This window comes from Equus caballus, chromosome 14, assembly GCF_041296265.1.
Source record: "Equus caballus isolate H_3958 breed thoroughbred chromosome 14, TB-T2T, whole genome shotgun sequence".
In the NCBI taxonomy this organism is placed as follows: Eukaryota; Metazoa; Chordata; class Mammalia; order Perissodactyla; family Equidae; genus Equus; species Equus caballus.
The window spans coordinates 106,261,715-106,276,424 of record NC_091697.1 but is presented as its reverse complement, the minus strand read 5'-3'; the positions used below and the strand labels follow the sequence as shown (position 1 = coordinate 106,276,424).

Here is a 14,710-nt window from a genome sequence, read left to right as displayed (position 1 = left end):
AAAGGAGAGAAACATTAGGAGAAAATAATTTGGTCATGTTTTTTGTATTTGGAGGTAGTTCCAACCCAAAGTGCAAATGGTGTGGAAGCCTTTATCCTTTCCTCTCTGCTCTGACAGGCCGCCCTGACCATTCAGGACAGTCACATTGAGATCCACAGGCTGGTTCTCCAGCAGCAGGAGAGCCCGGCCCCCGGCCCCTGTCTCCGAGGCAGCGCCTTTCAGGACCAGGAGAAGTGCCGCAGCCTGGAGAAGCAGCGTGAGGAGCTGGCCAACATCCACAAGCTCCAGCACCAGTTCCAGCAGGACCAGCAGCGCTGGCACCGCAGGTGCGACCAGCAGCAGCGGGAGCAGGAGGCCAAGGCCAGCTGGCTGCAGGAGCGCGAGAGGGAGTGCCAGTCACAGGAGGACCTGCTGCTGAGGGACCGCGGGGAGCTGGACCAGCAGCTCCAGGAGTACCAGCAGAACCTGGAGCGGCTGAGGGCGGGCCAGCGCCTGGTGGAGAGGGAGCGTGAGAGGATGCAGGCCCAGCAGAGCCTGCTGTGCGGCTGGAAACACAGCCGGCAGAGCAGCCTTCCCGCGGCGTTTTCTCCGGGAAGTACAGAGGTAGGGTCTTCCGTGCTCGTGGAAGCGGCGTGTGAGGCAGCTTCGCAGAGGCAGGCTCCGTCACGGTCCTCCCTGTCTGTTTCCACTGCTTGTGCAAAGGCTCACAAGCGTTACCTGATGTATAGGTGGCAGGGGCTGGGAACTCTCAGAGACAGTGCATATGCATCTCGACTTGAAATATGGGCATTTGAAAGGCCTAGGTCCTGTTGGATCACGGGCCTGTGGTAGTCTGAGCCGCTGTTACCCGGGAGGAAACGCGGAGTTGAGCTGTCCGGTCAGGCAGCTCTGTCCCCAGGCGCACTCACCATGAGCACGCACATGTCCTTCCTGCAGCTGAAGGGCCTCTGTGTGGGACCCAGTCTTTAGTTCTGCACAGATGCACCTTTTGGGGGCTCAGTTAGCTATTAATGTGCATTACACTTGCTGGATTTAGCAAGTCTAATACTACTGTTATTCCAAGCTGCTTCTTTTTTTTGTAAATTTGACATAGTAAATTCAAAATCCATTTCACTAATAATAGTTAACATGAGCATACTAATTAATGACTGGGCAGGAGAAAACCTTTCAGAAGATTCTATGTTCCATTTGCATCCTCTCTACGCATCCTTGACAATTCCATTCACCCCAGGAGTTTACTCTTCTGTGCTATGTGCACACACATGCTTTTTATTGATCGTGCATGAGGTCATAAAAGTTGATAAGGTTACAAGAAAGATCTATGTTGCATCTGATTTTCCTTTCAAGTTGGCTAAATTATATTTATGTAATTATGTAATTACATAAGTTCTGTTTATTACAAATACCTTGGTATACATGAATATTTGCAACTTTTTTATTTGGCAAGCGTGAAAATGCTGCTCTCTCGCAGTGGAAACACGGTAACAGCAGAGAGCACTACTGCTGGTCCTTTTCTTTGAAGATGTGCTGTGCGTTACTCGCTCATTTAAAGGGGAGGGAGGAGGGAGTCAAAGGTAATGTTCTTCTCGACTTCACTCTTATTAAAATTTTGATTGCTAAATTCTATTAGGAGTGAATACTTTATGAAACTTGCACAAATTGATGGAGAAATTATTGTATCTTTTTCTGTATTTTCTTACACAGGTAATGGAACTTAATCAATCTGAGAGTTTATGTCATGAAAATTCATTCTTCATCAATGAAGCTTTAGTGCAAATGTCACTTAACACTTTCAACGAACCAACTCCATCAGATATCCTTCAGGATGCCACTTACCTCCCAAATATATCTAACTCTGATTTGGTAAGGACTAGAAAGAACCAAGTAGACCTCAAGACGGACGTTTCTCAGCCCTCGGATGTCAACCATGAACTGTGGACAGCCACTGGGTCCTGTCATCAGATACCCCCTCTCCACCCAAGCAGCAAGGATTCTTGTAAAAATGGTAATTAATGCTTTAAATGTCATCTGGATAGTTTCAACAAGAAGCTCTTTCTCTGAACGGTTGGCTCTCCTTTAGTGTGAATCAAAGTGGGCCCTAGAATGGGAGTAAATTGGTGCTGATGTGCTGAAGTTTGTGGCATAAACCTTTCTTTGGGGAAGACTGGGGCCCTCGCCTGTCGGTACCTAGACGAGCTGGACCCTGGGCAGAGGGCTTAGAGGGTGCCACCAAGATGTGAGAACCAGGCAGGCTCTGGGGGTTGTGGGTTAAATGATAACTTTCCCTTGAAAGTGGAGCAACTTGATATTTATTCCTCACCGTAGCCCCTCCTGCATCCTGACACACATACTCGGGGCCTCTCGGGACTAGAGGACGCGGACAGGGTTTGTGGCAGGACTTCATTGTCCATTGGGGCAATTTCCTCTAACACTGGTGAAATCTTCTGTACTGCTGTCAAACACCCCAAATGAAACTGCTAACATCATTTGTCATTGTCAAAAAGGTGTTGTGTCTCCGTAAGTACCTCATAATAACACAATTTGCTAATCCCATTAAAACATCTGCCGAATATAAATGAAAGGCAGCTCGAGTTACCGGCTCCACGTGAATCCAAGTGATTGACGCCTTCGTCTATTATAAATTGTCTTCTGTGGGATATGAGGTAGGGAACGGGAAGAACTCGAAACCTCTCTACCAAAAAACAGATGGCATGCAATAGAATAAATAAATGGCTGGCCACAGGGATGGGAAATAAATCACCGACAGCAAAGTGTTTCAGAAACGTAAACCAAGCAGCAGTGTGGGGAGCCTCAGACTGGGTACCGATTTGTTCCCATCCTGATATACATTCTTGGTTTGTCAGGAGGATAATTTTCAGCAATGACAAGTTTTGGAGGTATTCAGCTTCTCCAAGTTAGAGAGTAATAATTCCAACACCACCTCAAAGTTGTTTTATTACTCATCCAGAAGTTGTCGATTCTTCCTAGTGGATAATTCTTTACATTTTTTAGTCACTGCTGTAACATTCCTATTTCTTGTCAGCATATGGGAGAGAATGAAATAGTTCTCTAAGTATCATTTCAAATATCCTTTAAATAGAAAAGAATATATAATGAAATAGTTCCTTGGGATTTAAAAAATAGGCAGAACTTAGAAAATGTAACCCCTTGAATGTGTTATCTTGCAGCTTTAGTGCTCCAGAGAGCCCGTGCAGAATGCAGAATGCTATTTCTAGGAACGTGCTGCTCGGCTGTGTTGATGCATTAAGCTGCTATTTATAGCACTTGATGTGTTTTTGTCAGTGTGGTTTTGCACACTGGCTTTGGTGTAATTCCAAAACTCAGTTTGAGTTAAACCACATTCAGCTTTTGTTTAAAAGAGGTATTTCTCTGACTTTCTGTATATCTCCCATCTTTTTCTATTGACTTGTGCTTCAAAGTAGAAAGCTGTTAAGCATTTGGCAGCACACTCGCAGGAGACAGAAAATGTACTGAGGAAACAAACAGTGATTATGGACACGGTCAGTCTCTCCACGTGTAGGGCAATGGGGCTGGTCAGGGAGATGCTGAGGGGATGCGCTTACGCTTCAGGTGTTGTGTGTCCAGTGTAGGCCAAGGATACCCAGGACATGGGCGGAAGAGAGCAGAGTCACCTTGGGCCTAAATCCCTCAGGAGCATCCTGGCGCATGTGAGGGATTAGATCAGAAATGCAGTGTGTGCTGTTAAGCAGCAGAGTTTTGCAACTAGTCAGAAGACCCTATTTATATTTGTTTACTTAAGCGTGATAAGCAGTTTCTGGAGGAGAGAAAAGAAGGAGATTAGGGGTGATAGGGAAGTGGCATGAAAATTGGAAATATGTTCTTAAGAGTGTTGTCGGGGCCAGATAAAATTGTTCGAACAGCTCGGGAGCTTTCACAGCTCTTAGAATCGAAAGTAGCACAAAGCAAGCCTCTGATGGTGGTCTTCGCTGGCCTGCCTGCGCTCCCCACCCATGCTCTGGGGGGCTGCGCTGCGCTGGGAGAAGCAGGCACAGGCCGTGCCGGGGGAAAGGAGGACTGTCCATGTGCTGGAATCAAGGTCAGAGCAGTGTCAGTGTCTTCTGCTTTCACATTTTGCTGCTGAATCTTTGGGTCAGTGGTCATCAGTGACCACTACCAAGGCCCCATGGCTCACAATATTTTGCTAACAAAGGTGCTTCTAATGTTCCTGGCTGGTGTTTTTGTTAAATGTGCACTTAACCTGTTTCTTTAATGCTGTGCTGAAGATCTCATCCTCAGGCGACTCCTTAAAGAATGGTTTGCTCCTTTGTCTGGTCTGGTGCTGGGTGCATAGGACCCGCTCAGCTCAGTGGAAATGTGGATTTCTGGCACAGTAAGCCCGATGGGGAAAATCGTGTCTAAACAAAACTCTGACTGTGTTTGGATGTCACCTAGATTGGACTTTTCATTGGTTTGTTCAGCCCAGCTTCACCAGACACCGTATTCCACTCTGGATGAAACTGGTTTTTGGATTGCCCTACCACTGCCACTGCCACCAGCAATTGTAGGACGCTTACCAAATTTCAAGCACTGTGCTAAGGTTTTACATGGAGAACCTCACTTAATACAACAACCCACTGAGATGGTTCTGTTCTTAGCTCTGTGTGAGAGGGGGAACTGAGGTCCAGAGAGGTTCAGTGACTGGTCCAAGGTCACACAGCTAGTAAATAGCAAAGCCAGAGATGGAACCAGGGAAGGCTGGCTCTGGAGCCCATGCTCTTCACCATTGCACTGTACATTGTTAATATCTAGAAAGCTGTTTTGAACTGTACTTTTTAAAGACTTTGAAGTAGAAATAGAATAAATCCTGTTGTAACGCCTGGTGGGAGGTTCATGATTAAGCGCCAGTTTTTTGTTGTTGTTGTTGCTGTTTCTTCCCTTCCCTCCCTTTTTAATATCACCATTGGGAAGTATTTCTAAATCTTTTGTATTGCAGTGGCCAGTGCCTGCATGGGTTCCGCGCATCTTCAGATATCATAAATACCTATTAGCTTCACTTTTTTCCCGTAAGACACACTTTCGTAAGGACAGCTTGCTTTTCTACTCTTGCCTAATAAGAGCCTCATGTTCTTGTAAATATTTTTAAGGTCACATTTTAAAGAACTTTACTCTCCAGTGCTAGAAGTTGTTTCATGGACAGAGTTCTTGGATGTTTGAACATTAAATCCAAATTGGTATTTGATTTTATTTATAATGGGAGAGAGAGTTGGTTTAAGAACTTAATCTGTGCTCCTCTGAGGGACACTGGCCAAGACTACAGAAAATTTGAATTCCCTTGAACAATATAGTCCCTGCAGGACAACTGCTCTGTAGTTGGCCCCACAAAGCGCTCAACTGGATTACTCTTCTTAAAGGCAAAATAAGCAAAAAGCTCTTTGTTTTCGTGACTATTGTTTTCTCCTGGCTTTAGAATTCTAGAACTATTTATTCAATGCATGTATTAGTTTATAATTGCCTTTTTCGTTAATCCACAGAGAAAACACTTGATGGTGTGAAAATTAGTCTGAAATCTTCGTCTCCCTTTTCAGGTATATTTTTATCTGGACCTCAATATTTACAGGTTACGAAAAAAGTTCCTCTTCACTATGTTAAAGCATCATGGCTTCACCACGCATTTGATACAATTTAAATCGAGTCAAATTTTATGTGTTAGTCATGTAGATATTGGAAAAAAAATAATAACTTTATTAAGTTTGGATTCCAAAAAAGTGTTCCCCTTTACTATATACTAGAATGTGATGCTCTTCAAAATATTTTCAAAATTCAAAGCATTGTATTGAGAATATTTCATCTTGGCAATGTTTTTTTTTTTTTTTTTTTTTTTTTTTTAAAATACAGCTGTGTGAAACTTTCAATGACATGTTTTTTACATATGGAAAGAAAATAGAAAAATTTCAAATAAAAAGCCATGCTGCAGTTAGTATTTAAGTAACAGTCTTTAAGAAGTGACTATATGGGCCTGGCCTGGTGGTGTAGTGGTTGAGTTCGTGTGCTCTGCTTCAGACGCCTGGAGTTCACAGGTTCAAAATTTGGGTGCAGACCTGCACACCACTCATCAAGCCACACTGTGGCAGCGTCCCATATACAAAACAGAGGAAGACTGGCACAGATGTAAGCTCAGGGCCAATCCTCCTCAGCAAAAAAAAAAATAATAATAATAATAATAATAGTAATAATTTCTAATGTTTTAAAAATATTCCATAATTCAGAAATGGGCTCTTTATTTATGTGATCTGTATGGAAAGATGTTTTGCCAAAGACCTTGAGGCAATTTCTCATAAAACCGAAACTGGCTTTATACACTATAAACTTCAAAGACAAAGGTGTATTTTTGAAAAGGGGGATGTACCCGTTTACTAGGGCTGCCGTAATTAAGTGCCACAGGCTGGATGACTTAAACCCCAGGAATGCATTTCCTTGCGGTTCCAGAGGCTGGAAGTCCCACTTTGCGGGGTGGGCAGAGTTGGTTTTTCTGAGGCCTCTGTCCCAGGCTTCTAGAGCAGCGCCTTCTCCCTGTGTCTTCACAGGGTCTTCCCCGTGCATGCTGTGTCCTAAGGTCATCCTCTCACAGGACACCAGTCCTGCTGGGTTGGAGCCCACCTCATGACCTCACCTAATTACCTCTTTGAAGGCTCTCTCTTCAAATACATTTTGAGGTAATGGGGGTTGGGCCTTCAATATATGAATTGGGGGGTTGGGCGGGGGACATAATTCAGCCCTTAACACAGGATAAAATGGTTATTTTTCTCATTGTAATATTTGTAGGTGTCACGAAAGCTTTAATTTTTTTTTAATGCACCAAAGTTGAGCTATCTTTTAACTACAATGTGAGCTTTTTGAACTTGGTTAGTGAATGGAACTTTGTCAAAAAAAATTTCATAACAGTAAAATTGTGATAAATATCTGTATATACTTATGGGTATAGACATCTGTGATCAAGCGTTTGTTAACACCTAGAAATTAGGCAAGAAATCATTGAGTCTGTAGATTCATTAGAATGGCCGTATTTCTAAGACTAGGCCTTAAGTAAGGAGCTTTGGGAATTCTGAGCTCTCTGTGCTTGGGAGGGTGTCAGATGCCTTTATTTTGGATTGCTAAATGGAACCAAAGCTGAAGGATTGACGAGATTCATTATAATAGAAATTATTCTCCAGAGGTATCTATGGGCGTTTGAAGAGGTCAAAATTGGGAAATCGTTGGGCAATGCTTTATCTTTCTTCTAGAATCTTGACTATCACTTTGGGTAACATTTTAAAGAAAACCATAATATTGCTTAATTTTAATCTTTCTCACTGACAAATGTAGCTGATTGACTGTAGCCTTCTGCAGATTTTGTACCAGGAGAGGGAAACGTGCCATCTGCCTGTAGACCCTGGTGAGCCACGCGTGCTGGCTGCCAACACCCTGACTGTGTGGTCCTCTGGGGGCTGGTTGGCTGTGTGAGCCAACTGGGCCAGGGCCATCCCGCCTCCGTGAAGGGAGTCCAGGAGAGCAGAACCAGCGGGTGGGTGGATTCAGAGGCAGCCAGCCAGCCAGCCCGCCATGGGACTGCCTATCTGTCTCCACCCTGGGTTCCAGTTTGGTTTGGACAAACTGCTGAAGTTTGAGTCTAGTCAGTATGAATGGTTCCAGAGGTTAGGCATGGCCAAGGGTCGTCCTTCGCTTAACACATGAAAAAAACATGTACATACATGTACATACACACATATGTGTAGTCTACGGGCTGCATGTTTGACCTTTAGTAGAGTGTGGCTTTATTCTTGAAGCAATAAAGAGTTTGGAAGGGAGATTAGTAACCTTTTATGTACCAGACATACGGGACGGATAAGGTGTGCTCCTATCATCTCAATGACTCGAAGGACAACAATTCAAAACTGGTGAGGGAAGCATCGCCCTTTCATGTATCAGAGTCCAGGGACAGACTCCTTCACCCCGGTGCCCAGCCAAGCACGGAGATCCCATTTTAGGGCTTGCTGAAACTGCGCAGTGCTCAGCTGAGGACTGCTGTCTCAGCTTTGCCTGGGAAGAACACGACCATCGGGTTCAGTGGGTGGCAAACTTTTCCTTAAAGGGTCCATATAGTGAATATTTTAGTCTCTTTGGGCCATCAGGTCTTTGTCACATAGCCAACTCTGCCGTGGTAGCTCAAAAGCAGCCATGGACAATGTGTAAAGAATGAGATTAGTTGTGCTCCAGTAAAACTTTATCAAAAACAGATGATCTACTTTATTTTTTTTTCTCTGCTCAAATTGAGGAGGTTATAGTCCTCCTGGTTTGAAAATTTCATCCCAATTAATTCCCCTTTGTGAATTAATACTGTAATAATTATATGGCGCTTCATGCCATTCAGAAACCCATTTGAATTCACTCATTTGTTCTTTGTGACAATCTTGTGAGACAACGGTTACTGTCTCTGTTTTTCAAGTAAGGCAAGTTTTCTCTTTTACTTTTCATTCAGTCTCAGTGAAAAGATGAATTTAGAAAGATGTAGTCAAATGTACTGGATGGACTTTAAGGCCAATGGCTTAAAACTTGGAGAGATTTTTCCCCTGAATCCTGTGATGATGTTGGGGAGGACCACCCTCTAATATGAAGCTGATGAGAAGTAGGACGCCAGGGGAGGCATTGGTTGCTAGAACCACGGTTACTGTGGCTGGCTGTGCAGAAGGGTTTCCTGGAGGATGCAATGGAAGTGTGAGTTCCTCCAGTCAGAGATTCCGATTCGGCAGGGCTGGGCCAAGTTGCGGATCTAACGTTCCCCTTAAGTGATCCCAAAGCAGCCAGCCTGAGCCCTGTCCCCACACAGGCGCCGACCTGGCGGGCTGGGCTCGCTGTTGGAGAATCGCAGCTCTGACGCTTCCTCGGGCTCCCATAGCTGCGTGATTCCTAAGCCTTAATTCCCCATCTCTACAAAAAGGAAGAAAGTGTTACCAGAACTATAAAAAAAAAACAACAACAAAAAATGCCTAGAATGTTCCTGGGATCCAATGAACATCAGCTTTCTTCCAACCTTCTGGAAATAATTCATTCTAAGGGTGATTCAGGAGTGGCCTGCTGATAAAAATGAAAAGTGTCAGTAGAACCGAGATGTTTTAGGACATAAAGGGTGACTGCCTCCTGTGTTGGGCTAAGAGGGGGCGTCTGTCATTAGTCTATCGCAGAACTGCCCTCAGGAGGAAGTCCTGAGAGCAGAGCATCTTGCTTCCCCTCGTTCCTCGTATGAAGGAAGAAGTTAGATCAGTCAACTGTGTTTTCAGAAGCAAGAAATTCTTAACAAGACTGAACATCCCAATTTGGGATGTAGTGCTCCTGTATCTACAGCCCATCTAACCTTCATTGGGTGTATCACATAAGTACGTCCCCGGGAAAACTTCTAGTCGTACTTGAGTTCCCTGCATAAGCTTTCCTACCAGAAGGAAAAGGTTGAGAAGAGCCAACAGGAGTATTGCAGTTTAAACCATTTCCCACTTTTAACTTAAAAATTGTGTTCTGGTTTACGACCTTCATCTCTTTTTGAGTTAGGTTATCCTGAATCAATTTTTCCTTGTTAGTCCTGGATAAGCTGATAAAAATCAAGGTTCAGAATCACAGGACATGCTTCTCATGAGCACTTATCATAACTTGAATTAATTATGTGTGTAATAATTTGTCACGTCCGTCTGCCCCACTGTAGAATAAGCTTCATGGGAGTGGAGAGCTATGTGTGTCTCCTTTGTTAATTGCTCTATCACAAGCACCAAACTCAGTGATTGGCATACAATGAATATTTGATAGTTATTGATGACATGAGTCAAGAGTCAAGGTCCACACTCTTTAGCAGAAGTGAAAGAAAATATGAGCTTGAGCCCCATGGCTTGACTCTTTACTGAGGCTTTGAAAGAGGTCGAGAAGAGACGGCCAAGCTATGAGGAGGGGTGGTGGTTGGGGGACACAGGCTGGACACGTGCCTCAGCCTGGCCAACTGGATTGAGTGAGTTTCAAAACTTTTGTAAGACGAGCGAGTGTTTGATGGCCCTCTTAAAATGTCAGGGTAACTCCCAGGTGGTTTGCCCTTCATACCTTGCTGGATTCTAAGTAGCAGACTTTGACAATTACCAACTTTTCTTCCTCATTAATATTGAAATAAATTTGTTTACTAATATACAGTCCTAGTCATCAGTTTGACAGGGGTACTCTTTGTACATCTCTAGACGTCATCTTTCTATGAGTTCCCGTTCCGTGTAGAACATTGTACGTACAGCCCCATATGTCCACGGATAGCAAGTGAAAACAGAAAAAGTTACAATGTGTTCTCCAGAAAAAGCTGTAATTTATTCTAAACAAGTAGAAATGAATCGATCACTATAATTTTAGGAAGATGGCACATAAACAACTTAGCATTTAATTGTTTTATCAGTAACAATCAACCTATCTGTTCACTGGAGTATTTCTCTTTTAACCATAAAGTAGCTCGAACACCAGTGAATTAAACATGGGTAGCGAGCTCAACATCAATGAAACACTTTCTCAAACCCTTTTTCTTCTGCTAAATCCTATTTAACAGTCCAGTGTGTCTCCCCAGGGAAAATGATTAGTATTTGTTTAGTTAAATTCACTCCTAGAACGTGAACCAGTTTTCCTGGCACGGCCTTCTACTTCTACTTGTCTACTTAAAATATTGCTTGAAAGATCACATATTTATCATACCAATCTTAAAATTAAGTGTGGGGGCATCTTAAGAAATATATCCTTTTGCTTTTTTACCCCAGACTGACTGACTGACTGACTGAGGCACCTATGCGTTCTCTGCTGGTCAATTCACAGACACAGCTGCCCAGGGGGAGAAGGCTTGTCTGGTTGTTCTGCTCAGACTTCTGCTCAGATAATAAATAAGCCTGGGCCTGAGTTTTGATCTGTGGAGATGTTAATTTGCCGTGATAAATGGCTGTTGACTTTCCTTGAATAAGGGGCCGGGGTATCCATTCTCTTTCTGGGTGAGATATTAATTCAATTTAATTCGAAATGTTAATGCTTGGTTTGAACATCTACCTAAGGAAAAATGCGGTCATAGAAAGGTTCCAGTTATGCAGGATAGGACTCTGAACCCTTTGCTGAACAATTTCACAGTGAGACTGTGCAAAATTTAATTCTTTTCATGGTGACTCTTTTCCATAGCTCTCTTTGTGCAAATTTCATTACACTACAGCTTTTTCTTTCTAAAACATGACATGCTGGATGTTTGGATTAAATAGAGAATATTTGGACCATCTTCCAGAAATCCAGGAGACTCTGCTTCTCCGGTGAATTGAGGCCATTTTGTAAGGAATGATGGTCTAAGAAACATTTACAAGAAGAACATTGGCCAAGTTTTAATTTTATTTAATGACCTGCTTCCTACCCGTGATGCTAGCACCCTATGCAGTGATTTGCAATCAATCATACAGAATGTTGTAACCCTGCAAGAAGGGCATCGCACTCTGAGTCTCAGAAATCCAACAGAACCAAAAACTGGAATCGTGCTCTCAAAGACCTCTTCATGCAAAACCCCAGATGAGGAGGTGATTTTAATGATCTGTTGTCCAAGGTGTCCTCGGAAGCCTTAGCACTTTCTTGTAGATTCTGAGTTTGAAGTTCCCATTTCTCAAAGACTGTTTGGCCCTTTACTGGGCTGTCAGTATAGGAGTCTGTGTTAGCCTCATTCGGTTTAGATGCTGGTCATTCTTGATTCTTATGGATTACTGAAAGAAGGCCATGGTTTTGGGTTTTTTCCGTGAATTCGGGATAGTCATGCTCAACTGCAGTAGACCATATTTTTGGAAGTCTTTGTAGGAATGACTCAGAAAAAGGCAAGTTTCCATCCTGGGAGTACACTGACATTTGCTGGAGTCAGATGGCAGAAGATGGGATGGTGTGATATTAGAAATCAAAGAGACTTCACATACTTGGCTTTGCCAAAAGCTTCTGGAATCTGTGTGTTCAGGATCTTAGGCTTGTATTCTTGTCATTTCAGATGCAGTTAACTGTTTGGCTGTGGCGGATTTTTTTTTCTTATTTTAACATAGTAAATATGGAGCTATTAAATATTCTAAAAATTATATAAGCCTAAACTCTTGGATGTATGTATATTGTGTTGTCTTTACTTGCTTCCATATGGTTCTGTTTTGGGGATGTTCTCATAACAAGAATGTGGAAGCTTAATGTATATTCCATCTGATTAAATTGAACCCTCTTTTAAGAAACTGAAGGTTTTCAAAGTTGTGTTACTTGTAATGAGTAGGTTAAACTGACTTTTGATGAATTTATTCCCACCAGAGTTGTGCTATTTTTGATTACTTGTTAATTTATCCAGGTTGGCATGATAGATTATACACGAGTAGAGCTCATCCTGTATTTTTAGATGCTTGGTGCTTCTGTACAGCATGAGCTCTGAAATACACTCATAAAGTTTTGCACATGCAAACTACTTCTCCTTGGCACACAGATGGGAGAAAGAGGCATAATGAACATTTTAGCCAAAATGTGATGGTCTGTTAGTTGGCATGTAGTAATGAGGCTGTATTTTGCTTTGGGGTTCCAGTGTGAGAAAGTGCAGTTGCACACTGATGTCTCCCCGGGGACCATGGACTGGAACCACATTCTCCTGGAAAGGAGAATGCAGCAATATCACAAGAGTTGGGGGGGGCTGTTTAGTTTTCCTTTAGGGTCCTCCACTCAACTACCTACATGGATTTTTAGGAAAATTTTTAGTTATTTTATGCTGAACAAGCAGCCTGAGGTACAGCATTCTGAAACATTAGATACTAAACTCATGTTTTATGAGCTGTCTCTGCTCTGAGAGGCCTCAGTGAATATGGGGAAGAAGCCTGAATCTGAACTGCGTGAGCCTGAGAGCAAAGAAAGTACTTGGAAAACTTACATTCAAATGATTCTACTCGAAGAAGTTACCATTGCTCCTGGTAAGAATACGGAAGGATTTTTGCAAATGCTGCTACCAGTAAATTAAAGTATTTTCTCTTTATATTTATCAGATAAGAGACATAGATATATTGATGTATAGATATGGTAGGTATGTTTGTCAGATTCAGTCTCTTGCCTACTGCTAAAGATATTCGGATTTATACCCACCCACTCACATATGGACACAATTAAATTCTTATTTTTATAAATCAAGGTAGGCTTAAAGGTAAAATATTTATTTTCTCAAACAAATTTATAGGACTTCTACAAACTTATAGTACTTCTATAAATATATAGTAGTTCTATAAATTTATAATACTTCTGCTGATGGTTATTAGTGATGATTTGCAGTTTTTCTAGAGATGATGATTTTCAGGTTTTTTAGAGAGACCTTTGGCAAACTTGAGAATGTGTATGGTTCAGAAAATGTGTTTCACGAAGAGGTTGATTGAATGACCACCCCTGACCCAGAAAAACCACTAGGGTTGAAACCTGCTTGGCAGTGTCATTTTTTGGCCAGAATGACCAAGACCAGAAGAGTTCCCACGAGGAGAGTAGGTGACGTGATAGTTCCCTGTCATTCAAAGGTGGGCAGATAAAGAATCCACCTTCTCCCGCCTCCTAAACCAAGTTTCAGCAGAAATGGACTAGAAACATCCTTTATGTTCACATGATGAACTTTACGTGAATTTATTAGTGCTTCACTTTAAAGTGAGGGATTTGAATGAATGAACAAATGAACAGACGAACAAGTGAATGCGTAAGGAATGCACTTGGTTAATATTGAACAATAGAGCAGGCTGACGGCATAGTGGTTAAGATAGAAGGCTTGGAAATGGCGCCTGGGTCATATCCAGCACTGTCATCTACCTGTGAAATTTTAAGCAAGTGTTTACACTTGGTGTGTCTCAGTTTCCTCGTCTGTAGAATTGGACTTCTGCTAGCGTGCACTCCATAGGTCATAGGAGGATTATATAAGACAAAACACAAAATGCGTGGAGCTGTGGAAGAACTTGGTAGACAGAGTTACGACCGCTGTTATGCCACACCCTGTATAAAGAAAGGGGTAAATCACAGAAGTGGGCATTTCCTCTCTTGAGCCACTGCTTGCAAGATGGCTGCTCTGGTGATCTGAGAGACTTATGTCTCATTGGGGAATCATCTAAGAAGGCACTTCTCAGGGAATGTTCCACAATTCTGCTGGCTGTTATTAGGTGTTACGTGATACAAAGTTCCCATGATCAGATAATAGAGTCATGCGCCACTTAATGATGGGGACAGGTACTGAGAAATACGTTGTTAGGTGATTTCGTCATTGTGTGAACATCATAGCATGTAAATATACGAACCTAGATGGTGTAGCCTGCTACACACCTAGGCTGTATGGACGAATCTTGTGGGCCCACCCTTGTACATGCGGTCTGTTGTTGACAGAAACGGCCTCGTGTGGCACATGACTGTATTGGGAAATGCTGGTTTCAGGACTACAGAACTTATTGTGCTCACACGTACTGTGAATCTCCAGAAGGGGCGCTTCCCAAACCTACTTAACCACAACCTCCTCCTCTCCAGCCCCGCATCTTGCCGGCTACCATTCCTTGAAATACAATGGAAAAAACACTGATGTAAGTGGATGTTGGAATAAATTCATTGCCTGTGGCACACCCTTCGACTACATTTTCCCCCTCGGGAACAGTTGAAATCCAAATGACACATTGCACCACACTGATTGTCT

General features: G+C 42.7%; 1 protein-coding gene across 38 annotated transcripts in view; it reads left to right on the top strand.

The window, feature by feature from the left end:
* Nucleotides 1-14,710, top strand: part of ARHGEF28 (Rho guanine nucleotide exchange factor 28) — a 273,620-nt gene that overhangs the window by 244,123 nt on the left and 14,787 nt on the right. For all 38 annotated transcript variants that reach the window (XM_070233456.1, XM_070233455.1, XM_070233473.1 and 35 more), the window contains 2 exons: nucleotides 118-603; nucleotides 1,705-2,005. In XM_070233456.1, coding sequence (XP_070089557.1) covers nucleotides 118-603; nucleotides 1,705-2,005 — 787 coding nt within the window. The remainder of the gene's footprint in view (nucleotides 1-117; nucleotides 604-1,704; nucleotides 2,006-14,710) is intronic.